The sequence below is a fragment of the Emydura macquarii genome, unplaced genomic scaffold (genome assembly GCF_026122565.2).
Source record: "Emydura macquarii macquarii isolate MOO-44397 ecotype Brisbane River unplaced genomic scaffold, CSIRO-AGI_Emac_v2 contig_1253, whole genome shotgun sequence".
Taxonomy (NCBI): domain Eukaryota; kingdom Metazoa; phylum Chordata; order Testudines; family Chelidae; genus Emydura; species Emydura macquarii.
This window is the reverse complement of record NW_027131390.1, coordinates 100,320,176-100,347,183: the sequence shown is the minus strand read 5'-3', so window position 1 is coordinate 100,347,183 and position 27,008 is coordinate 100,320,176. Positions and strand designations below refer to the sequence as shown.

Sequence of the window (27,008 nt, the reverse complement as noted above, 5' to 3'; positions counted from 1 at the left end):
GTGTCAAACATTAGTGGTATGTATGTATTTTATTTTGCATGCCTGGATGCCTTTATGGCTGAAAATGTTATTCTCTTTTTTTTTTAATGTTCTAAACAAGACTGAGGGAGTACTTCAGAGGTGAAAGGCTTTCTACATCACCAGACTGATCCATCTGCATTTCACTTAGATGGTTCATAGATATTTTTCCAGAGCTTGCCATTACTGCCAGGTAGTAAAAGCTCAGATATATATGAGGCGAAACTACTTGCTAACTCCCTTTGTGAATGTAGCTGAGAGGAACCTGAAATGATCTCCCATCATAACTAGAATAAGATAACCAGAGATCATTTCCCCTCTCCACAATCCTAGCAGAACTTCAAATGTTAGTTCTCAGGTCTTGTCATCCTTTGGATACATTGCAACGCACGAAGTGGATGTGAAGGGAAGCTCCTTCTTTTTACTGGCACATCCTGGACAAGTTAGAGGTGCCCCATCTCTTTGATGAAGCTAAACTCTCCTGTTGCCTCTCTGCTGGTACTGTTTCAGACCCATTCTGCCTTAGTTATACCAGAATAAATCCTGCTTTATTAGCTGGATAGCTTTATTAACTACAGTGGAATTGTTGCTAATTCCAGTGTAACTGAGCAGAATCTGGCCTATTGCCTTGAGTGACTATTTGTAACAAATGAGAGGAAATCAATAAGGCTGTAGAAGTCACTAGTTATTGACAATATCTGAGGTTCACCAAGTGCAAGTGCTTCCTATGTGGCGGTATTCAGAAGTGCTGTCCTGGCTGAAGGACCCTTTATCATCACAGAACTTTAGGAATTTAACAAGATATTGACAAAGCCACATCACATATTGATTTTTAGGCTAGCCATTCCTGTGTCTGTTGCACGATATGATTTGGACATGTCAGATATTCAGTGCAAGGCTTCACAGATGGATGTTCACTGTAACCTGTTTTACTGTGTTCTGACTTTCTGAAGCGGTGATTTCCCAAGGCAATTCACTCTTTTCCTAGGAGATTTTAGGGCTATTTTTCCTCTTCTATTTAAACAGTGAAAATGGACACACTTTCCAACGATCAAATCAGCCACCTGAAGAAAGCCTTTGCCAGGTTTGTAACACCTGCCACCCTCATTACTGGAAACGATCGGTCCCTGGCTGTCATTTAAGGAGTATCCAGGGGAACAGGCAGCCATTTAATTTCTTGGATTTAAGCCCAGCTCATTTGAGATGGTTGTTTGTTAATATGCTATTCAGTACATCCCTCCCACTCTCCCCCATATTTAGATAAAACTGTGATTCAGTCCTTACCACTAGCTTGCTGTATGATGGCAAACGTAGACACCTAGTGGCACTTTAGTGCAGAGCATGTAGCTTTTAAAACTGATTATCTTTTTAGAAGGCAAATAGAAATGCCCCAGGCTGCTCCTTCAGGTGTTTATTTTTCCCCTAAGAGGAGAGGAATGATTGTCTAGCAGAAGCAGTGGAGGCCTCATCACTTCAGTATAGAGAACGTTCTTTAGGGAACAACCCTCCTTTGGCAGAGAGTAATAAAAGAGGAATTAAGCAGCTTCCCTTTGACAGGTACAGTTTGTGGTTGCAAATCAAGTGAAAATATTCATATTTGCACACACAACCATTTTGTAGGTGTAGATTATGGCCACAAAAACAGAAAATGAAAGTCATCTGGCTTAAAAAGGTAACTCAAAATGGTTTATCATTCCTGATTTTCTTGTGTCAACACCGTGCAGTAGCAAACTATATCAGACTAGGAAAATCTTTTATCTAGCGAATTAGTCCAGAGCAAAGAAACCCCACCAAATTGCTCAGAATGCTGGGGGATCCTGAATCCCAATCATTGCTCTCCTACAAAGTCACAAGTGAAGGAAAAGCAAGAAAAATAAGTATTCTAGTGAAAATATCCCAGAGCTGGAAAATGTCAGCAAACATAAGGGTTAACAGATGGGCGGCTTTTAATTTGTTGCCTAAAGTTGGCAAAGTCAATACAAATTAAGGAAATCAGAGGCACAGCTAGTTGAACTTTGACAAAGGACGTGACTCACACAGCTGCTAAGGAATTTCAGTAAAAATCTTATCAACCAAAGATTTAGAATTACCATGCAAATACAATATACAAGCCAATTGCTTTCTATGTGCTTTAACCTGTGGATATTTTTCTTTCTACCTTGGCAGTTGTCTGGAGGGTGTGAACTAACTGTGGTGCTACAAGACTTCACAGCTGGCCACAGCAGCGAGCTGAGCATTCAGGTGGGACAGACAGTGGAGTTACTGGAGAGGCCCAGCGAAAGGCCCGGCTGGTGTTTGGTACGGACGACTGAGCGAAGCCCTCCTCAGGAAGGCCTAGTCCCCAGCAGCACTCTCTGCATCTCCCATTCCCGGAGCAGCGTGGAGATGGACTGCTTCTTTCCTTCAGGAAAAGGTAGGCAGAAATCTAGCAGGGTTCCCCCAAGAGTGACATGAGCAAAGACTATTTCAGGGTTTCCTCTTTAGAAATATACAACTATGTGATTTCTAGCCCCACCTTCTTCTCAAGGAGCAGGTGTAAATAAGTTACATATTAGTCATTAATGAATTCTAATAGCTTCTTGTAAATCAATACAGTTCTAGCAAGTCTCCATAAGAATATCTCTCTGTTACCTATATGGAGATTGTTATTATCCTAAAACACTGGAGTCATAGATCATAGTATAATCATAGACTTTAATATACATCTAGGAGAAAATGTCTTTTGAATGTCTTATGGGACCACCTTTGACACCTAATAGCCTAGGAGAAGTGAAAGTTCAACTGTGTGTATTTTCAGAATGCTGAAATTAAATATCTGATACTTTGTGGGAGCTGCAGTGAACATTAATGCCAGTTCTTTTTGTTATCTTCCTACATGCTTGTTCCTTTGTGATCACTGCACACAAACTTTCTTTTCACTGGTACAAGAGTCCCTAATTGCAGGTGAATGCTGCTGATCCCAAGTTTTCCTCTAGGCATATCTGATTGTCTCCATTTTAACCCAGAATATTCATCAGCTCTGCAGATTTACGACAGTTGCAAAGGCATAATGAGTAAAATACAGCTTCTTGAGTAGAGATACAGGAATCGCCAAGCTAGAACAGACATTTGAAGATTAAATAGTCTTGCCTTTGGGAAGTGACATATACTTGTATTTTAAGAGGAAGGTGAAATGACTTGTGTACAGTGGTACATCATGGTGGGAAAAATTCCTCCACAACCACTTTTGCATGGAAATAAGAGAACTGATGCTATTCTTCTAAATGTTAGCTAATATTATTACAAAATGAAAATCCTTTTCATACAAATGTCTACAGTTAAAAAGTAAAATATTATTATTAATTTAATCAAAAGTATGATTAGTTTAGCAAACCTGATTGATAAATATTCCTAACCCAGACAAAGGAAATACGCTGTTCTAAAAAAAATTCATTGGGGGAAAAGATGGAGCAGTGCTTTCTGCAAATTGCTTACTAAAGCCATCCTGCAGGCACATGGCAGGATAGCTCCAAGCTGTCAATGGTCAATACATGAAGTTCCTTTAAAAAGAACTAGTATGCTATTCTGACTAGCTGCATGCAACAACATAGATACAGGAAGCTTGATCACACCCACAAACCCGCAGACCGCAACCTGTTGGGTTGCATGTGCATGGCAAATGCATTGTCCAGGTCCCCTTTCAGCACACGATTGAGCACTAGGTGAGAATTCTGCCAAGCAGGTGCCCTTAAGGAGGGAGGAAGAAGAGGCTCCTTGTACAGTATTCTTGACCCCCAAGATACCAACCTGGCCTGGCCTTTCTGTCTATACATTTTCTCATTACAATATAGGAAACAGAATTTTATTCTTTCTTATCAAACAAAATAAGTTTGAAGCTTTTTATAAAACGCATTACAATGGGCTATATTCTGTCTTCGTTCCTTTCATGAAACCTCCACTGCCATAAATGGTGGCTTTGCACAAAGATGAAAGAAAACAGAAAAATGATTAGGGCTACCTCCTGTGCATGTGTTGTACTAAAGATTTTGAGTCATGGTTCTAATTAGAAATGGGCCTGAATCAAAACAACAGATCAGATGACCCACAGAATTGAGGGGGAAGGGAATTCACACTCAGACTTGACATTCCCCTGTGGCCTCTCTCAATTATGGCCTTTCCCCATACCCTATATTGTATCAGGGAGAGGAGAAAAACATCCTGCTGCCACCGCTGCTAGTTGTGGGTGAGCTTAGAGCCCCAAGGCCCCCAGAAGCCCTTATATGGGGAATCCCCAAACCTGACCTTAGTGTCACCTATTTTTTGCTCAGTTCTACTTCTCCTTTTCCTGTCTATTACATCAGTGGAGCCATGATGCACTGTGACAACTTTTGATTACGCTGCAGCAGGTGCGTGTCCTCTGTTAATTCACTAGAGGGCGCTGCTGAATTGTTAGAAATGTACTGTGGTTACTCTAGCGTGCATTTGGGAACATTAATAATAGTAGACTGAGGGGAGAGAAATGATACAATTAAAAATCACTTAGGCCTCTGTAGTAATAGCTGCGCCCTGAAGTGATTTACATGATGCAGGAGTGTTGTGTTGATAGGAATATTGTGACAAGGCATTCATGCTCTGGTATTTTGCAGAGGTGAGCTAAAACTCGAAACTCCATTCAGAACCCATCAGATTCGTGGCACACCAGGCTTTAAAACCCCAGACCTGAACCTGCCCCTATAGTTCTTGTTCCAAGTTATATCTGAGACCAGAAAAATCACTGTTTTCCATAGAGATGCCACCAAAAAGCATGAGATAAGTTGATCTCTTGAGATTTCTGCAATTTTGGATCAAAATCTCATGAGACAACTTTGCAGGATGTCAGTGCTGTTGAATCTGAACGGTAGCTGTAGTTTTCTCTCTCTTAGAGATAGTCAAAAAAGGGGATCAGGTTTTCATTAAAAATCTGTCCCCTTTTTCATTAAAAATGTCTAAATTTGAGTTTTTTGAGCAGATCAGATTTTGTCTGGTACCTGTCACTGTAGCACCTAAGTGTTCAGACCGAAACCCAATCCCTGCCTAAACTTAATTCTAAACCAAGAGCAACTTGTTAGCCTACTTCTAATTTCTCAGTATTGCTTCATCAGCCGAGTGGTTCTCGAGCATTTTTATTCCAAGGGCCAATTCACAATAGAAGAACATCCCTGTGGCTACTATTGCAGCTGTCTATATGGAAAAATATAACAAGCAGACTTCACCCATCTGTTTCAAATATGGAAGTCTGCACAACTGCACAAAAGCAGCAGTGGGGTAGCTGCTAAAGCCATGGAGTTAAAATGATTTATAATTTGTTGTCTTATAATTTCAAGGACATAAAGTCTCTGCACTTAAAACCTAGTGTGTCTATCAGTAAATTGGCCATCTGTGACATAATTTAGCAGATTTCTGTCAAATATTTAAAAAGTAACTGCATCTGCTTTAGTAGGAAATGGCAAATAATTTTATTATGATCTTCATATCTTATACTGTTTATATAAATCACCTTGCCCTGTTTATATAAATATGCGGGGGTCTTAAAATGTAGTTTATGTTGGTCATCAATTTAAAACATAACCATTTGTATGATTTGATGGGTTTGCTCCAACATTTTATCTAGCATCAGTGCAAGCTGTCACCTAAAAAAAATCAATCAATCAATCAATCAATCAATCAATCAATGTTTTTAATAACTCTCCTGTTTAATGGCCAGTGAAGATGCAAAGGCAAAACTGACAAGTGAAGATTCAAGACTTTCTGCTGCTGTGGATTGACGGATTCCAAACATGCTATGAAGGTTTTTTATTGTTTCTTTAAAAATAATAATAAAAGTAATGTAAAAAAATTTGCAAAATTATTAAGGACCCCAGTAGAATGGAACAAACACCAGTAAGAAACCCCACAGATTTTGCCTAATTTCTTTAGATTTTATATTGTTAATGGACAATAGAACTAGGACTTCAAAATGCTCATCTCACAGCCTTCCCTTTCATTTGCTGCTGATCACTGCTTTGCCTTTGAAAATACACTGAGGTTGTTTTCGTGACTAGATTACAGCTCACAGTAACAGTGCAGACCTGAATGTTCTTTATTTCTAACTGTCCAGCAGCATTTGAAATTATCTCCTTTTTAAACAGGCACATGGTTTTCTGAACCTTGCCATTCCCTGATAATTTATGGCTGGTTGAGTAAGTGGAACTCTTCTGCAGCTCCTGGTACTGTACTTAGGAATTCAGGATTTTTTTTCTAACTAGCAATCCCAGGGAGAGAAGAAGAAAGAGTTATGATTCACTAAGACTGAAATTCTGTCTGAACTGTCCCACAAGGCACATCACAGAAAACAGGGACTTTTATTCCTGTCTATTTTGCTGTGCTCTAAGCTAACATATTAGACAATAAATCTCAAACTAGGGGAATGAAATCTGTATGGATGGAGAGAAACCTTAATAACCTAGCCAATGTACATTAAATACATTGAAGCAAGTTTACCCTTGGTGTCACTCAGTTCATTTCATCTAAGACTGTGCACGGACTAGCCTACCCATGCTAGCTTGAATCCAGCTAGTGCAAGTAATAATAGCAGTGAAGACAGCACAGGGTGGGCTTCAGCACAAGTAGTACAAGCCCAGTGGTCTGGACCCTGGGAGCGTACTCTGCTTACTAGCCTGTGATGAAGCCTGTGCTACTGTTACCTGTGCTGGCTGGATGAGTGCTATCTCAGGTAAGCTAACCCATGCACAGCTTTTGCTGTGTGATCATATACTGAGTGACACTGAGGATGAATTTAGTCTACACGACACTTAGAAGAAATATCATTAACAAGTTATCATGAACTTAGAATTGATCATATTGCCTTATTATTTAATGTAACATCAATATTATAATTTAGCTTTAAATTAGGTTTCTCACAGTAATTTTAAACACCCACATTGCACATAAAGAAACCTATTAAAAATGACCTCAAATTATTCTACAGCAGTTGTTTTGTACCAATAATGGAGAGTACTGGAGCAGTTGTTTATGAGGGCATAAAAGACCAATAAAAGACCATGGGAGTTGTACTTGCATACCTAAATGATGCAACTGGGCCAACTGTATATTCAAATTATATTTAACAGCATAGCTAATAATATAAACCATTCCATGTGTCTAACATGGGTCAGTTAATCTGACTGTCAGATTCTTTTGCATTTCCTGACTCTGGGCCTGATTCTCATTTTAAAAAGATAACAGGGCCAGGTGCTGCCAGCCTGTCTATTACGGGTTTTGGCCCCTGTAATGTCATGGACTCTGGGAATTGTAGTTCCCAGTAGAGTACGTGAGCAGAAGGAGCACATGACTGACAGAGGAGTCTTATGGCTGCCTTCTGGGCTATAAGAAGGAGGCAGCCTTCTCTTAGTAAAAAGATGTGAGGCAGGAGGAAGGAAATAGATAAGATTTGTTGGGCATGGGGGGATGAGAAGGATGATGTTAATGAACAAAGAGGTCAACAGGAGAAATATACACATTTCTTTATGTGGTTGTCACTATGTTGGGGAGATGGAAGTTCTTTTTGCACATTTTGGAACTAATTGATAAATTAAACAGTAATAAGTCACCAGAACCAGATGGTATTCACCCAAGAATTCTGAAGAAATTCAAATATGAAATTGCAGAACTACTAACTTTAGTATATAACCTGTTTAAATTAACCTCGGTATCAGGTGACTGGAGGATAGCTAATGTGATGCCAATTTTTAAAAAAGGTTCCAGAGGTGATCCTGACAATTACTGGCTGGTAAGCCTAACTTCTGTCCCAGGCTAACTGGTTGAAACTATTAAAGAACAGAATTATCAGACACATAAATGAACGCAGTATGTTGGGGAAGAGTCAACATGGATTTTGTAAGGGGAAAAATCAGCCTCACCAATCCATTAGAATTCTTTGAGGGGATCAACAAGCATCTGGACGAGGATTATCCAGTGGACATAGCATACTTGGACTTTCAGAAAGTCATTGACAAGGTCCCTCACCAAAGGCTCTAAGCAGAATAAGTCATGGGATAAGAGGGAAGGTCCTCTCATGGATCAGTAACTGCTTAAAAGATAGGAAACAAAGGGTAGGAATATATGGTCAGTTTTCACAATCAAGAGAGGTAAATAGTGAGATCTCCCAAAGATCCGTACCGATACCAGTGCTGTTCAACGTGTTCATAAATGATCTGGAAAAAGGCATAAACAGTGAGGTAGCAAAGTTTGCAGACTACACGAAATTACTGAAGATAGTTAAGTCCAGAGCTGACTGCCAAGAGTTACAAAGGGATCTCACTAAACTGGGTGATGGGCAACAAAATAGCAAATGAAATTCACTGTTTGCAAATGCAAAGTAATGCACATTGGAAAACATAATCCTAATTTTGCATACAAAATTAGCTGTCACCACTCAAGAAAAAGATATTGGATCATTATGGATGTTCTCAGAAAACATCTGCTCAATGTGCAGCAGCAGTCAAAATAACTAGCAGAATGTTAGGAACCATTAGGAAAAGGATAGATAATATTACAAAATAACAATGCCACTATATAAATCCATGATACACCTACACCTTGAATACTGCATGCATTTCTGGTCACCCCATCTCGAAAAAGATGTATTAGAATTGGAAAAAGTACAGAGAAGGGCAATGAAAATTAGTAGGGGTATGGAACAGCTTCCATACCATTCCATTCTAGGAGGAGAGATTTAAAAAGACTGGGACTGTTCATCTTAGAAAAGAGATGACTAAGAGGATATGATAGAGGTCTATAAATTGATGAATGGTGTGAAGAAAGTGTAAGTGTTATTTACTCTTTACATAACACAAGAACCAGGGGTCTCCCGAGTAAATTAATAGGCAGCAGATTTAAAACAAACATAAGGAAGTACTTCTTCACACAATGCACAGTCAGCCTCTGGAACTGTTTGCCGGGAATGTTGTGAAGACCAAAAATATAACTGGGTTCAACAAAGAATTAAATAATTTCATGGAGGGTAGCTGCATCAATGGTTATTTGCCAAGCTGGTCACGGATGCAACCCCATGCTCTGGGTGTCCCTAAACCTCTGACTGCCAGATGCTGGAACTGGATGACAGGGATGGATCACTCGATAATTGTCTTGTTCTGTTGATTCCCTCTTTAGTTGGCACTGGCCACTGTTGAAAGACAGGATACTGGGCTAAATGGACCATTGGCCTGATCAAGTACGGATATTCATATGTTCTTACATAAGGGTGCAAAAGCTGTTGGAGAACAGAATTGTCTAGTTGGCAGATGGTAACAAGTTGTGTGCCTGAGAGTCAGTCCTGGGGCCAGTTTTGTTCAACATCTTCATTAATGATCTGGAGGATGGAGTAGGTTGCACCCTCAGCAAATTTGCAGATGACATTAAGCTGGGGGGAGTGGTAGATATGCTGGAGGGTAGGGATAGGATACAGAGTGACCTAGACAAATTGGAGGATTGGGCCAAAAGAAATCTGCTGAGGTTCAACAGGGACAAGTACAGAGTCTTGCATTTAGGATGGAAGAATCCCATGCACTGTTACAGACTGGTGACTGACTGGCTAGGCAGCAATTCTACAGAAAAGGACCTGGGATTACAATGGACAAGAAGCTGGATATGAGTCAATAGTGTGCCCTTATTGCCAAGAAGGCTAATAATATATTGGGCTGTATAAGTAGGAGCATTGCCAGCTGATTGAGGGAAGTCATTATACCTCTGTATTCGGCATTGGTGAGGCCATATTTGGAATATTGTGTCCAGTTTTGGGCCCTCTGCTACCAGAAGGATGTGGACAAATTGGTGAGAGTCCAGCAGAGGGCAACAAAAATGATCAGGAGGCTGGAGCACATGATTTATGAAGAGAGGCTGAGGGAACTAGGCTTGTTTAGCCTGCAGAAGAGAAAAGAGTGAGAGGGATTTGATAGCAACCTTCAACTATCTGAAGAGGGGCTTCCAGGTAGGATAGAGCTAGACTGTTCTCAGTGGTGGCAGATGACAGAGAAGGAGCAATGGTCTCAAGTTGCAGTGGGGGAGGTCTAGGTTGGACATTAGGAAAAACTTTTTCATTAGGAGAGTGGTGAAGCACTGGAATGGGTTACCTAGGGAGATGGTGGAATCTCCATCCTTGGAGGTTTTTAAGGCCTACTTGACAAAGCCCTGCCTGGGATAATTTAGTTGGGGTTGGTCTTGTTTTGAGCAGGGGATTGGACTAGATGACCTCCTGAGGTCCCTTCCAACCCTAATCTTCTATGATTCTAGAACAGTTTCTGGTTTGCTGCCTTGGATTCTGTGCCCTCCAGCCCTCCTCCCCCACAAAAAATTCAAATAAATATTCTTGTAATAATAGACATTATAACTTCTTCTCCCATCTCTGTTAATTTTTGCATCTTGGATTTTATGAAAGTTTCAGGACTAGATTGCTTTATTTTGCTTTTGTTCAGCTCTGTTTGGGCTGAGTATTAAATTACAATCCCTATTATCTTGTGCAGTTTCTCTGCTCCGTCTTAAATAATCCCTTTTACAAAATCTATTTAATGGTAATGATTCCTGATTTCCCAGGGGAAGTGTGAGATTTGATTCAGAAGTTTTAATGTATTACATGAAACCTTTAGTTGGCCTGTAAAAGCTGAGAAGTTGTTAGGGTTTCTAAGAGTTTTAATTAAGAACAGTCAGTTAAAGAATTTAGGCTGTGTGATCTCAAGGAAACCTTTTATTAGTTAATACAGTCAATATAATTGGCACCTAAACAAGCCATGGAGTTTCTCTTGAACAAACAATATGTGGGCTCCACTATCTGCATAAACAGACAGTATATAAATAAAAAACAATCCTTTACCTGTGTTCCAAATCACACTTCAGCAGGGGGGCTCGAACTCTTTCATAGATTATCTTTTAATAGAGAGATGGTCTCATGGCTACTTCCCCCAGCCATTTGCAATCACTTAGAATCCCTGTTATAAGGACAGCAGTCACATGCAGAAAAGTAACATTAGGAAAGGATTTACTGTACTTTCACCTCTTCATGAACCACCACCAAGTGTTACACACACAACCATTTCTCTAAAGACCACACTTTGGGAACAACTGATTTATGCTATTAAAACTGGAAGAACTAAAAAGCTCATTTAGAGAAAAAGCCTGGATCAAAACACACAAGCCTTGGAAAAGTTCAAATCTGACCTTGACAGCATCAGACCCTCTTTAATGTAATTTGCTTTTTGTTATCGGTTGAATCTTTGCCTTCTGCTCACAGCCCAACCCGGAACCCCTACTCCTATGAGTAGTGCAAGTGAAGTGAATGGGAATATAAAGAAATGAGAAATCAAAATTGAAAGTACTCTGAAGAGAAAGTAAAGTTAGTCCAGCTTCATCTTTCTAAACTAGTACTTCTCCAAGTGTGTGTAGGGTGGCCCCTGAGGTGGGGGCTCAGGGGCACAGTTCTTTCGGTTCTTCTCCAGTCTCACTTTACATACCAATAAAATAAGGGTGAAATTCAGATCTTTTTGAAGTAAGTGACAAAACTCCCAGGCTGAGATCCTCAAAAGGTATTTAGGCTCTTAACGTCCATTTATTTCAGTTGACGTTAGAAGCCTAAATATCTTTGAGGATCTGGGCCTCACCGATTACAGTGGGGCTAGGATTTGGCCAAGTCTTTAACAGTTAGAGTGGTGAAAAACATGGCCCAAGTGTAAGCAATGGCTGCCTGAGTTTGCAGATACCTTGAAACAATGGCTATGCGGTGTCACCAATGTATAGTAATTTGGGAAGTAACAGTGTCAGTAAAGTCAATTATACTTGCTGCTTCAGCTGGTATAATATATATCCAAAGCAATGGGCCCTGAGGCATTCCACCTGAATACTTATTTTTACTGAAAATGACTCTTCTGATGAATGCGGTGATAAAAGAGGAAAGGCTGTTTTGGGGAAGCAATTCTGCTATTGTTTAGCTGATTTTTATTATTTTAAACACAGGGAACTTTGTTTAAAGAGAAAAGGCCTGAGAATTTCCTTATTTCATTTGTCTTCACTTCCCTTTATTGGGAGTTGAAACTTCACCCACCTAATCCCATCACTTTAACCTAAAATTCAGCAATAATCTAAATCATGCTGTGGCTTCATTACAAGAGACAAAAGCCTGGGTTTGAGTATGTGATGGACGAGTGAGATTATCAAGAATAATAGGGAAAATTCCATATCTTAACCCAGTACAGAAGGTGGGCCAAATTAGGCAGTCATATACATGGTGCTGTAAATTACACATCAGTGTCAAGGAAAATTAGAATATGATGGGAGCCGGTGGCAGGAAAAGCAATTAACTGCAGGATGTAAGATAAAATGGGCCCCCATATGGTTGCTTTTCTTGCTACATCCCTTTCCATCTTTTCAGCATGTAAATTACACTCACTTTGCATAACTATTGAATGTCATGTCACTTGTATGTTCGTGGTGTGTATTTGCCCCTGATCAAGAATTAGGACCCCACTGTACACATGCAACACTCTTTAGGACAGGGACTAAATATAAAATGAGAGATTACTACAGATGGTCGCAATAAATATGGGAGCACAAGTAAAAATTGGATGAAACGGTAACTGGATTAAAATCTATGGTTCGTATTACACAGGAGGTCAGATTAGATGATTTGATGGTCCCTTCTGGCCTTAACTTCTATGAAAATTTTACTATTTGATACTAGCACTCACTTTCTAATATGTAACCTACAGCACCATTTAGGTCATTGTTAATTTGGCCTGAAGTCGCTCATGGAATCGCATTTCCTGACAATTTGGCCACATGAATTTCTTTGTTAAAATACTCCTGATTGGAACTGAATGTGGAATATAATCGCTGCCTGTGGAGATCAGAGAGTCATTTATCAGTCTGTTTTCAGGACGGATGCTCAAACAAGCCTTTAGCAGAATAGAAAATGTAGCGTAAATTGTGGCAAAATGACAAAGAGTAAGACACCACACAAATGTCAGAGAAAAAGGTGTCCTTGCATAAGATGATGCTAAACCAGCTTCCAGTTATCTCCCTGAGAACAGGGTATTAGTGCTTCAAAAGAGTTAAAAACTAATGTCTCTGGGGAAGGAAATAGTCAGGCTGTATCACCAATATGCAGACTCCTGTCAACACTACTTTTAGTGGTGCTGCTGAAATGCCTATCTCTACGGAAAAATCTTCCCTCTCAGGATAAGTTATTTGTTTCCTTCCACTACTCTTGTGGCTTTGCTAGTGAGGCATTTTTTGAAATGGAGTTTATCTTCTCCAGTTGCAGCTATTGTTTTATGGCAGGATGATCCTTTGCAAAACATATGATTAAATTTTGGATCGGACATGGAACTGGACTAGCCAGGGTGCAGAACAGACATCTCCAACCAGGGATTGTGAGGAAAGAGCAGTAAAGATCTTTTTTGAAGTCTCCCTCTTCTGGCCTCCCCAAACCTGTTCACCCAGACACTACCCTCAGCTCATTCAGTTGGTTTCTGCTGCAGTGCCTACAAAAGGTGAAGTTGGACATGTGGTTTAACAAGGAGATCTGAGGCAGAGAAGAAAATAAGCAATGGAACAATCAAGATGTGTTTGTGCTTTCCCAAATTACTATGAATTCCCTTCTCTTGCCTCTCGACATTTGTCTTCTTATAATGCTGACTGGTGTCCTATGGCAGTTTGATTGTAATTCCTTTGATGCAAGACATTTTGGAGCCCTCCAAAGGAAAAATGTAATGCAGATTGGCAACAGAATCATCCACAGCTGTAATCACAGTCTCGGGAGTTGTAGTAGCCTCCACACCAGTGTGCTCCCCCTCTGTTGGAGAAAATGACTGGTGAATCTGCAAAGTTACAGATCTGCCATTCACTCCTTCCCTGGCCTCATTCAGCCCCTTTCTGAGAGGGCCAGATTAAGGCAAACTGGGATCCTAGCCACTGCATGAAATGGGACCACCCATTTGCTCCCCTCACATTGAGTGATGGCAGGGATGCTGCTTCTCCCACCTTCCCGACACAGAGTAGCATGGTGCCCCTTCTCTCTCTATAGAGTGGTAGAAGAAGCCCCTCCCCTTAGAACAAATAAGGGTGGCACCAGGGGTCCTCTTTACCATTCACAGATGAAGTACTGACAGAAAGAGGCCCCAGTACTTGCCCCAGCAGCTAGGACATGTTTAGTTGAGTGGTTGGATTGAGCCCACTGCTGCTGCCTCCTCCTCTTACACACAGAGTCCTCTGATGGGGGACTATTCCCAGAGCTAGAAGTCTTGAAATTAACACTTCACCAAGATACATGGGGCAGTTCCACCTCTCAGAGCTATTATTTCAGGCTGTCTGCACACTTAGGCAGATACTGCTACACTGGTTACACAGCTCGTGTTTTCGAGCTTTTCTTCACAAGCACAAGCTAGAAATTAAATCTTTCTTTTTAAATGAAAACTGAGGTTCTGATGCATTGACTTGACTTCCCTGCTCCTAGACACAAGCCCTGTGGCAATGAATGCTCTGTTAGGTAAACAATTCTACTTTTAAATCTTTAAGCAAGATTGCCTTGTGGGAATAGTTTTAGCTATTGAATATCTCCTAGCATCCAAGGAAAAATATATATATATCCATCCATGGCAAATTCTATCTAAAGGGATTCCATATGAAGTACTGATTATGAGTCTCAAGTCATAGGACAGTGTTTTTATTAGCATTGGTCTGAAGCCAACAATTATAACCCCTCTCCCCTCCCCTATAAAAACATGCAGCCCAGAGGAAGGGTGTAAAAATAACTTGTCTTGATTTGAACAGACTGTATACACTACTTTCTCTGTATCTACTCCTGCTTCTTGAAATGTATGAGGTGGGTGAGAGGATTGTGTAGTAGTACTTGGCCTAGGCAGCTAGCAGAAAGATCACCAATGCTCATTACCAAAAGAGAGTGACTGGAGCTTGTGAATGGCTTGGGTCTTGCTTTTTATTTGCAGCTGTGGTAGAACTAAATTTAGCAAAGTACCACATGGATGTCTGACCGTAATCCATCGGAGAGCATGATGCAAAGTCTGATGATCCATTGGCCTAGACTAGTTTCTGCTGTGTAACCAAGTTCAGTGGGCCACTATTCATTATTATACTCCTTATCTGTTGAACATGGTTTGATTTATTCAGCAGTCGTTTTTGCCCTGAAATGTGTGAGATTTAAGAGTGAAGGTGCAATAAAAAAGAACAGATTCTGGGTTTATGCCTGATTTCTTTACTATTTTAATATTGATGCATGGATTATGGGGGCAGCCAAGTGTGTTGCCAGAAGCCAGCACACAAGTATTAAATAACTGATTGCAGTTAACTGAATATATTTCTGTAAATTGGCTACACCAGAAGCATCACAGATTTCATATAGTTATGCTAACACAATGAGCCCAATTCTCTTCTAATTTATACCAGTGTATGAACTTCACCGGAGTTATTCCTGCTTTACACCTTTCAAAGTGATGGCATGAGTCCACGCTAACGTCAGTTTCATTAGGTGCAGATTAATCCCAGACTACAAAAAATGCATTCATCAACATTTGTTTTCTTTAACAACATATTGTGTATTTGAATATTTATGTTACTGCTTTTCAGTGGCTCTGCTTAAACACACACACCACTGAAAAGGTGGCAGTCAAAAGGCAGTTCCCTTCCACATTATGACAGGTTAAAGCATTGTTGTCTGTGGTCTGCTGTAGAGAATATTCAAAGGTACATTTACATATATTTCCTAATCAGCCTTTCATGGTATTCTTTAGGAGTGTTGAGCATACAGTCCTTTAGTGATTCTATAGAACTATTTCCCAGTGAAATAACAACCTATTTTCCTGTAGTATTCTGTAGTATGTACAATATTTCTTAAATATCATAATGTTGAAGAAACCAAGGAACAATTACATATGTATCACAGTGAAAACAGGCTTGGTTTCCAATCACACAGAAGCAATAGCAGTGCACTGCCCTACGTTTTACATAATAAAGATCTCACTGACATTTGCCTTTAATAATGAAATTTGGTGCTTCTGGTTTTCATACAGGGGATCTAACATCCCATTTGTCTCTCCAATAATGTTGACACCAAATCACATTCTTCTGAGGCAGATTTCTAAGCAAAAGTAATTAAGAATAAAACATCAGCACCCAGTATTTATAATTCAAGGACACTTTTTTTCTTTTCTGAAGATTAGGGTACTGAAATCTTTCAGATTACAATATTGATTTCTTTAGGTCATTGTACTTTTTTAACCTTACAGTGCTTAGGTTGTCGTAAATTTCAAATTTACAGTACCTGGCCCTGCATATTGTACATGATGCATGAGATTCTAAGAGTCTTTAAGCCAATGTGCAAATTCTGCCTTTAGATATGCACATATGGCTTCTCTTCAAGTCTATGGGAACTGCACCCATGTACCAGAGTGCAGCATTTCCCTCATTCCAGCCTATGCAAAGCCTAGGTTTTAAAAAAATTTAAAAAAAAAAAAGCTTTGTGCATCAGTGCAGCCTCTCCCTCAGGTTACAGTCTTCTGGGTTGCAATAGTGTGTTTGGCTATTGCATACGTCCTATGCAGATAGCCCAATGGAGTCATACAGTTACAAGAGTTCAGCCTCTGCACATTGCACATACCTTGGAACTATTCACATTCTGCTGCAGTCAGAGCCTTCTGCAGTCTTTACTTGTTTGATGATTTGGCCCACTGCATTTGAAGATACAGTAGTATATGTTGTTCTTGCAATCACTGATTCAACTTATCTTGTTGCCTGCCCTTTCTTCACAAATATTGTAGGGAGTGTGTAGACACAAGGTATTTTTTAATGTTACAAAAAGGATATTGTATCTTATGTACATTATAAACTCTTTGGGCAGGGACCATGTTTTTTGTTGTACAGTATGCATGTACACTGCCTAGCCCAGAAAACCTTGACGATTGAGTGGGGCCCATAGAAGCTTTACATTTTCTTTTAAACCAGTCTTTAATCTGATACAGCAGATCAGAAAGCTTTGCAATGATGGCAGCTATACTCTATTAAAAGTCTCCTGTCAAGGACTCCTCTGCATTCTCTAGCAAAAAGGAAAGCGAACAAAGGGGGCCATATCCACACTTGTTAATATAGTCATTTGACCCACAAAGTGAAGGATTTTACAACACTGACCTTTTATACATTATTTTAATTTGTCTAGCTTCTCTCTAGAAGAAGGCAGAGATGGCCATCCAAAAACATTTTTCCCCCACTCTAACTAGCATAGTGTATTCCAATTGTACTTTTTTTAAAAATATATATAGAAGCACAAATGTGTTGAAATCTGCAGAAAAAAGCAAAAGGTGCTAAACAGCATTGCCACTTTCTTTAAAGCACCTTAGATAACCAGAATGGTAGTTTTCCAGTTGGAAGGAAGAAAGGAAGCAGATTACCTGAGGTAGGGAACAGTGGCATCAGAAGAGAATCTTTAGAGGTTTTAGAATCTTTAGAGGTTTAGAGGTTTTTAAGCTGCGGCTTGACAAAACCCTCGCTGGGATTATTTAGATGACCTCCTGAGGTCCCTTCCAACTCTATGATTCTATAAGAGAAATTTATCTTCAATTTTATCATGAAAGTGGGACAAACTCAGACAGAAAGACTAGTTGATTGGTTTTTCTACTACAACTTTTGATGCACTCATTTTGTATACACCGTTATATTCATGACTGTGAGAGTTAGTTCCTTAAATTCTACTATGCTGTATGGTTGCCAGAACTGAAGACAGTCATCACATATGTCAGGCATGTGTGGAATAATCCCCTGTTTTCTTTGGAAAAGCGTATGTGAAGGACTGATATAAACTCATAATTTCTCTTTACACCCAAATGCTGTAGCAGAGGACCCAAAACATGTGCAAAAAGCAGGTTTTATCCATGCTTTTTGTCCTCCCTTATTTGATAACTGGCTAGGCAATAGTACTAGGTCATAATGGATCACAAATTGAATATATGAGCCAACAATGCAATGCAATTGTGAAAAAAGCTAATCTTACTATAGGGTGTATTAACAGGAGTGTCATATGTAAGACACAGGTGATAATTGTTCCTCTCTACTCCACACTAGTAAGGCATCAGCTGGAGCACTGTGTCCAATTCTGGGCAATGCACTTTAGGAAAGATGTGGACAAATTGGAGATAGTCCAGATGAGAGCAACAAGAATGATAAAAGGTTGAGAAAACAATCTATGAGGAAAAGTTTTTAAAAGGGCAAATTTAGTCAGGAGAAAAGAAGGCTGAGTTAGGACCAGATTATAGTCTTCAAATATCTGAAGGCTGTTATAAAGAGAACGGTGATCAGCTGTTCTTCATGTCCTCTGAAGGTAAGAAAGTAATGGGCTTAAATTCCAACAAGGCAGATTTAGGTTAGATATTAGGAAGAAATTTCTAACTCTAAGGATAGTTAAGCTCTGGACTAGGCTTCCAAGGGAGGTTGTGGAATCGCTATAAGTGAAGGTTTTAAAGAACAGTTAGACAAACCTTGTCAGGGATGGTGTAGGTATACTTGGTCTTGCCTTGATGCAGGAGGTTGAACTACATCAGCAGTCCCCAAATGTTTTGGGTAGCCCCCGCCCCTTACCAGGTCTGCATCCCCTCAGCAGCCAGGGCCGGAAGCAGGGCCAGAGCTGCATTTGGGAGCCATGACCGGGGCTCAAGAGACAGCTGGGATCACGGTGGGGGCTGAAGCTAGGGCCACCAGCCGAGGCCAGGTGCAGAGGCCCAGGCCATGGCCAGGAGTGGGGACTGGGAGCCAGGAGTGGAGCCTGGGGCTGGCCAGGAGTGGGGCCTGCGGCCGGGACTACAGCTACAGCCGAAGCAAGAGCAGAGATGGGGGCAGAGCGGGGCTAGGTGCTGCTTCCTCCCCACCTCCTGGTGTGGGCTGGCCCTGGCCCCACTGCAGCCCCCCAAAGTTCCTCCTAGGGGGTGTGCCCCACAATTTGGGGACTTCTGGACTAGATGATCTCTTGAGATCCCTTCCAGCCCTACATTTCTGTGATACTTTGTGGCTAGAGGACAGTCAGCCTCACAGATCTGATTTTCCTCTAATTGAGAAACGTATCTGGAAACAAATACTAAATCTGCTTTTTCTCTTTTTAGACCAAAGATGCAGTAATCTTTTATTTTAACAAACAGCTTATTTCAGTTCGTATCCATCCCCTTGTTGGCATGGCTCTCTTGAAGCCAGTTCATTTGTTGGTGCCTACTTCTGTCCAACAGAAGCAGCAACCCTCTGAGTGAAAGGAGAACCATCTGAGTTAGCAGGAGAATTTGCATGGCAGTCAGTAAAGATCTTTTAGTGTATTTGGGAAAAAGAGAGTCATCACTGCATGTGGCCCTATTACCGAAAGTGCATTATACTTCCCAGCTGCATCCACAGAGTAGGAATAGGGCTTCTAATGACTATTGCAAACAGTTAACAGGCACCAGAACTGGACAGCATGGTCCCTGCGTCTCTGTGGCTTTTTGCTGTTCTGCCTCAGCAGGTTATAGAGAGAATCTGAGTGACTTGCTTATGTAGTACTATTATGTACAAGTAAGCAATCATTGGGACCAGGAAATGAGATGAACTGGCCAGAGATAGCAGGTCCTTCATGGTTGGATTTGCATTCTGAAGGTATTAGAGTCAAAATCATTATAAAATAAAAAGTGCACGTATGTACCATAGGTCTGATCCAGACCCCATAGAAGTCAGTGGAAACACTCTTATTGACGCCAATAGGTTTGGGATTAGGAGTCACCTGCACAGGATTCCAGCTGAAGTACTGAGGACTTGTACGTTAAGTGGAAAGAAAATTAAAGCGAGGGGTGGACACAGGTCCAGATTAAGGCATAAGCACCATAGGCCCATGCCTAGGACTTAGCTTCTAGAATCCACCATTTCATCAGAGTCTAAGATTTAATTTTTTTTTTTAAATTTCCAGCCCTCATGGTTGCAATGAGAAGCTTGAAAATGTGACTTGAATGTGACTGATGCAGTGATGTCTGAGTTTATATGGGAGCCTGAAATGGTAGCTCTGAGACATATGAACTGCCCTATGCATCTCAGTGGAGTATTAAATACTGTCCAAAACCCAAAGTTCTGGGGTCCAACCATTCCCATGGCAGTTCAGTTAGGACAGTGCACTGAACATATATTTCTTTTTCATTTGTTTGCTTTAGCTGGTTGAGAATGTTCTTCATCCTTCCCCCATCACCACTGTGTTAAGTAGATGGGACAAAAATCTCTCCTTGGAGTTGTGCCTGCTTGTGCCAGGAGGGAATCGGACTTTTTTTATTATTATTTATTTAATTGTATCTATTGTAAAAACACAAAGTTTGGGCCAACTGGCATGACCAAACTTTGGTTATTTATAAGCCTGGGGTTAATTTTATTTCATTTAATGAGTGTTTAGCACTGTTAAACAGCAGTAGCCAGAGCCAAGGATAACGTATTTATAACGTATGTAGAAATTTGCTATGTAAGCAACCACCACACAGCTCTGCCAAGTCACCTTCCTGAGGGTATTTCGGACCTTGCTGAGTTTTGAGCTGTGCTTGGCAGTAAGCATAGAGGGAGTAGCATTTTTTATGCTAAATATTTCATAGAAATAAGGATGACAATGTTTAATTCATATTTTGTTACTGATCCTCAGACGTAATAAAATAATAATACTTCTTTGCTTTTAATAGAGTGCTTTTCATCCCTAGGCCTCAGACTAGAGACTAAAGTGCTAACTAGACTAGAGACTAACATTATCACAATTTTACCCATGGGGAAACTGAGGTAATAAAAGGTAAAGTGACTTCCCCAAGATCACAGAGTCTGGCAATGGCAGAGCTGGGAACAGAACCTAACTTACCTGATTCCTAGGGTCCTAGCCACTGGGTAAGGTGGCCGCTTCCAACTCCGGCTACCACTCCAAAGCTATAGGCTGGTGTGTTAAGTATGGTAGCATTTTCTGGAGTTTTTAGTGAATCATCTGTGCCAATGAAGACAAAAGACTTATTTAAAGTCATATGATTCAGTTTTCCTTTTGACATGTACATGTTTTCCATTACAGATTATTTGCCATAGTCTCAGAACATCAACTATCTAATACCTCATGCTTGAGAGGATTTAAAAAAACCCATAGTATACCTCAGTCCCCGGCAGTGGAGTGCCAGAGGATGGATTTCTTATGGTGATCAGTTTACTACCTGAAGCACAAGACCTGATTAACTTGCAAAAGTACAAATGATATTGATATATTGATATATGCAATATAGTTGTAAGTGTGTCAGTCCCAAGATATACCAAGACGGTGGTTGAGGCAATATCTTTTATTGGACCAATTTCTGTTGAGAGAGAAGCTTTCAAGCCAAGAGCTCTGTGTGGTTTGAAAGCTTGTTTCTCTCACCAAACAGAAGTTGATCAAATAAAATGATAGCAATGACAGTTTTATTATTCAGCCCCCTTATATGTACACAAAGGGCTAAAACTTTTTACTATGGAAAGAACTTTACATGCTGCTGTTTTAGTATTGGCTTATGCACCTCCAGACAAGTTGGGCCAGATGCCCAGCTAGTGTAAATTGTCATAGTCCTGTTGACCCCAGTGGAGGTATGCCAGTTTATATCAGCTGACTCTCTGGCCTTGTGTCTCCCTCACAGAAATGCTTACTTTTCAGCTTAATTCCTTTCTTTCCAGAAGATTAAACAGCCACTTGAAGTATGAGAATTCAAAGGGATGGAAGAAACACTTGTATCTGACATCTGGTATATATTCCTTTTACTAATGATTTCAACCAGAGAATTTAGAGACTATTACAAAGGAAATCCTTCTATTGTTAGAGAGAGAAAAATCTCTACAGACCCCCCAGTCTTCTGTGTGACCAAGGATTCTTCAGAGACAGTTCCTGAAACATACACCCATCGCAGAGGTCAAATGAATGAGTAGACTGAACTAATTTTCTCAGCATTCCTGTGATGGGATAGAATGGCTTCCATACACTCATTTCTGTGATTCACTGAGCAATTTGATCTCCATTAAGCTCAAGTTTATGGATATTTAACCATCTGATTAACAATTAAAAGATACCCAGCAAAATGCATGGCAGTTGCTGTCTCATCTCTATCGCTTTGGAGTGCAGAGCATTGTTAAGGGTTAACAAGTTAACCTTCAGAGTGCAGCACACCCCTTATTTTTTTCTTAGCATTTGCTTGATGTTGGACTAAACTTATGGAGGGTGATTTGTACAGGCGTGGCTATAATTATTGCCTCAGGGATAAGACCCCATGCTGCAAACTCTCACTGACAGAAGGAGTCCTGTCAGCTTCAGTGGGAGCAAGAGTTGGGTCCTTAAATGATAGCAAAGTTTTGCAGACAACAACAATTTTGTTTTGATCAGTGTGCTAGTAAACACTGTGTTTTACAAGAAGAATGGAACTGAGGCTCATTTTTGTTTTACCTCAGTAATGTATGGATGCTGTAGGGATTGCTTTCATATGCCAACAAGTGTATCCAGACACTAGAGATTTAATTTTGAGAAATTCCTCTTTCAAGTTATAGGACCAAATTCAATCACTAGTACAAGTTCCAATTACAGTTAATGGCAGCAGTGTCCGCTTACTCATAGGGTGAGCTGGTTGCATAGTGCTGTCCTCTTCTTTCACCCGGAAAGGGGCAAATGGATTACATGAATTTGTATTTAATCATGCATTCTTACTGAGTAAATATTTTGCTAAAATGAGATACAATATTATAACTTAACCCTGGAGATTTTCTTTAGATGGCTTTTAAATCTTAGCAGTATTGGCAACCCCACAGTCACAAACCAAAAAAGACCCCCACAAGATTTAAAATATATACAGAATTTGGTTTCTTTTGATTTGCCTTATGATTTTTGAGCAGTTAAGTTACACATGGATCATGATTTCAAGTTTTCCTCTGCAATCGTGAAGGCTGGAAGCTTACTGGTTGTTTTGGGCTTTTTTTAAATGAAAGCTGAGATTCTCATGTATCCAAAGTCCCAGCTCCTGGAGTCACATAAGAAAAACACCAAATAGTGCTAAACTCCAACAATAAAAGCCACAAGAGCTGAACAGTAACATCTCAGTCTGTCTTCAATACACATTTCTAAGGCTGTTTGTCAAGTTAATGGATCAAATCCTGCCCTGATTCCAGTCAGTGGCAAAATTACAAATAATTTAATAAGTACAGGATGGGCTCCCAATAAAATAACTGGTTAGATGTGAAATAAGAACTGGACACTAGGTGTCTCTGTGAACTCCACGGAACAATGGCTTTGTTTGGTTGTCATATAGTTTAACGGAAATAGAACTACAGAGTACAGAAGCACCCTAGTGATACTGTAACATTACTGTTTGCTGCCTAATACAACCCGCTCATCTATAACTCCAGGAGTAGCCCCAATGGCTAACTGCACCAATGGTTTACAGACTTTAAATATAAAATATTAGTTCCAATATGTTTACTAGCGTCTCCTTAAACCAAAGCCTCTTGACACTGTAAAACAGACTCTCTCTTAGAAAAATGCCCTAAGGTATTTGCATAGGAGTACTGTATGCTTCAAGAGGAAGTTATTCCCATGTTTGTCATCTAGGCAGGCAAAGCATTTTTTCAGCTGAAATACGGACAACACATAGGGATGTGAAAGCAGAGAGTTAAAACTCACCTTTGTTTCTGCATATCAAAAAGCACGTTAGCTCTCAGAGAGGTATATTTGCAAGAAGAGCTTTTGCACTTTGCATCAGTTAATAAGTTGCCCATGTTCCAAACAAGGCTGCAGTCTAGCCAGGTTGCCTGCTCTCTTTAAAGGCAAAGTTGTAAAGGTGAATATTGTTTTCAGTGGGAGCAGGATTGGACTCTCCCCTGTGGGTCCTGTTTGGCCCTCCTTGCTTCGTTCATTGGGCTCAATTCACTGTATCTGTCACAGTGTCAATGCAAATTCCACCCTTCTGCACCACTAGGGGCTCATCACCCCTGGGAGTTCTTTGGCAGAACAGATCTAATCTGCGTTGGATTGCATTCTACCGATGCACTAAATCAGCCCTGCTATGCACCCTCCTCGGCCAGAATTGCTCACTGTTGGGGTTGTACTAATCAGCTTCATGTTACCTGTTACAGCAGGGTTTGTGAACACCTAGCTGCAGTTGTGGCCCTAACATAAGGTGTCAAGGAGGGCCTTCAGGCATTGGCAAAATATTATTTATTCACAGCCACTACACAATGAAACAAATATCAATTCCTTAATCCAAATCACTAAAGTAATAGCAGTCCACAGCTGTGGTCCAAAACATATAGCATGAAGGAAATGAGAGGCCATGAGCCAACAGGAGATAGCAAAATGCAGCACCAGTTTGTTGTCCACTACTTGCTAATTGCTTTCTGATGTATTTTACTTCTTAGAAATGTTAACAGGCTCTGCCTTTTCCATAACAAGAGCACAAAAAGCAATTGTAAGAATTATAGACCACTTAATCTACACAGACTAAGGGATTGGGGGTTAGACATCCTGTTCCCACCTACCTGCTGTATAAATCATAAGTATGGTTTTTAAAAAACGAAGTTCCCACATGCAAATCAGTCACAAAACAAATTTTGCCTCTGAAAACTTGGGAGGAAACAAACATAAATCAGACCTACATTGTGTCTATTAAAACCTAGTCAATCCTTGTTCCTTTTTACCTTATGGTTTATTTTTCTAAGTCTATACTTTTTTCTTTCTGTTTAGCTCAGTAGCAGACATAGCCTCTGAATGGAGTTAAAATTTTTCTCAGAGTTTTTTATGTTTTATGACATACCCTACTTCACATTCTCCACTGAAGATCTTATTCACCAGCCCTTGTTAATAGATTGCAGCAGCCAGATTGTCAGGTGCTTTCATTTCACAGCAATCCTAACAGTTTTGTAATTTGGAACATATTTTAACCCCATGCCAGCTAGATCCACAATCATGAGATCTAGTCTCAGAAATAATGGATTTGGCACCAGTTATCAAGTATTGCAAAAGCAGCATGAAATGTCCTATCAAAATGCTAATTCAGTCTTCTATCTAGCATGTCCCAAATTGTTTTACAATCCCAAAGCAAAACTCCTGCTAAATTGACTATGAGATAGAGTAACAAATAGGTCTTCAACTTACCATTAAAAATATAATAGCTGCCTCAGAGAATAAACAAAGAAAGGATTTCCCGATTCAGGAATTGTCACAGTTAAAGGCTGGAGAATTGAAAGGCTTGAACCTAAGTATAAACATTGCCTTGCATTAGAAAACTTCTGACTCCTGACAAATATAATCTACTAGAAACACCGATTGCATAATTAAGTTTCCTTCTCCCATAGCACTCACAAAGTTAGCAGTGTGTGGACTCCTAAGAACCATGCTGATCATTAAACTGTTTTGTATCTGTAGCCAAAGCCTTCTGATTGAAAACGACATTGCAGTAGAAGGGATGTGTCTAGTTTTCTTAGTATATCCAGCTGCTAGAAGAAATCCAGTGAAAGCCTCTCCAGAGGTGAACTGCATGCACTATACTCATTTTATTTCATATAAGGGTGTGTGTGTGTTATTTGCTTTCTTGATAGAGGAGAGTCCTTGTATGATATTTTGGTTACAGAGTAGCTCGCCTGATAGTAGGTGTGTGCCAGGGGAGGTTTCACCTCCAAACTGCCTTTATATTGCATAATGTGGTGAGACTAGTCTTTTGGGATGGGAATTCAGCCAACAGCTGGGCTTGTGGGTGTGACTCCGCCCTCTTCTCCACCCCCCAAGTTAAGTAGCTCCTCCTGTTTCCAAGGTGGTTTGCTTGTAAGTTACAGTAGAGGTAGTATTCATGGTGTTTAGTGCTGAGTTTAGCTAATACATACGTTTTCCTGGTGGATTTTTTTTTTATGGGGGTTGGAAGTCACTTGCTATGAACAGCACAGAGGCAGAATGAAAGGTGGGAGGCACAGTTATTCCAGCAGTTCGTGTTTGGGATGGTTCTTTTCAAAGTGTTGCTGCTGTTTCCCAGGCAAAGGTCAGTAGTTCCTGAGCTATGTATTCTCTTCTGAAATAGATAGGCAAGTAACAGCTGAGCTGGGAAAGGGACACTGAGGAGGATAGCTTTCTGAGCAAGGATTTGAAATGTGTTATTCTGTGTAGAAGTAGGCACTTCAAACTGATTTGGCGAATAACAAATACTTAAGTAGCTTTTCATGCTGGCTGAAATGGGTAGCAATGTAATAGCATTCCTTTTCTGTAAGAACTCATTGTATTTGCTGAGGCTTTAGGAAAGGGGGTTATGTGTAATGGATCTAGAAACCCTGATCAAAATAGTGGTGTGTTTTTCAACTTGTGTATAGATCTAATCTGCCTGACTAACCACTATACTCTCACAACATTGTACGACTTCCTTGTCAGTTTGCCTATCATAGGGATGATTTTTACAGTGTGACAAATGCCTTTAATGGAATATTCATGCTCTGTGCTGTTAGGCGTGCAGCTGCTCTTAATCAGGAGGGCTAAATAAATACATTTTTTGCCCAAAATAAAAACTACTTAATAGAGTGTAGTTTTTGTGTAACTTGGTTTTTGTTATACCTTGGTTAATAAGCTGTCTATATCCTCTGACCATAAAACAGGAATTACTCTTCCATTAGGCAGTTCTAAGTATACTATCCAATGCATTGAATGCTAGCCACTCTTCTTGGGAAAATGTGATTTAGGAATAGATAATTCCCTACTTCAGTGCACTAAAACTAAACTTGTCCTTGCTGTTATCTCTATTTTTTTTATAGGAGGAAAAAAAAACTATAGGGGCTTTTTGGAAAAGTTCTGCAGAATTTCAGAGAAAGTAACTTCTCTTTTCCAATAGTTCTTGTAACCATTTAATACATAAGTATATTTCTTCTATAAGATGACTCAAATCTACAGAAAGGATATTCTCTCAAGCTGCATTTGATGGTTGTTTGACTATTAA

The 27,008-nt window shown here is 40.1% G+C and overlaps 1 protein-coding gene across 5 annotated transcripts in view; it reads left to right on the top strand.

Moving 5' to 3' along the window:
* Positions 1–27,008, top strand: part of KALRN (kalirin RhoGEF kinase) — a 608,200-nt gene that overhangs the window by 520,944 nt on the left and 60,248 nt on the right. For 4 of the 5 annotated variants that reach the window (XM_067549619.1, XM_067549617.1, XM_067549618.1 and 1 more), the window contains exon 1: positions 25,856–26,066. In XM_067549619.1, coding sequence (XP_067405720.1) covers positions 25,982–26,066 — 85 coding nt within the window. In that variant the 5' untranslated portion in view covers positions 25,856–25,981. Of the gene's footprint in view, positions 1–2,184; positions 2,432–25,855; positions 26,067–27,008 lie in introns of those variants that run through there. The other variant, XM_067549620.1, reaches the window with a different exon arrangement.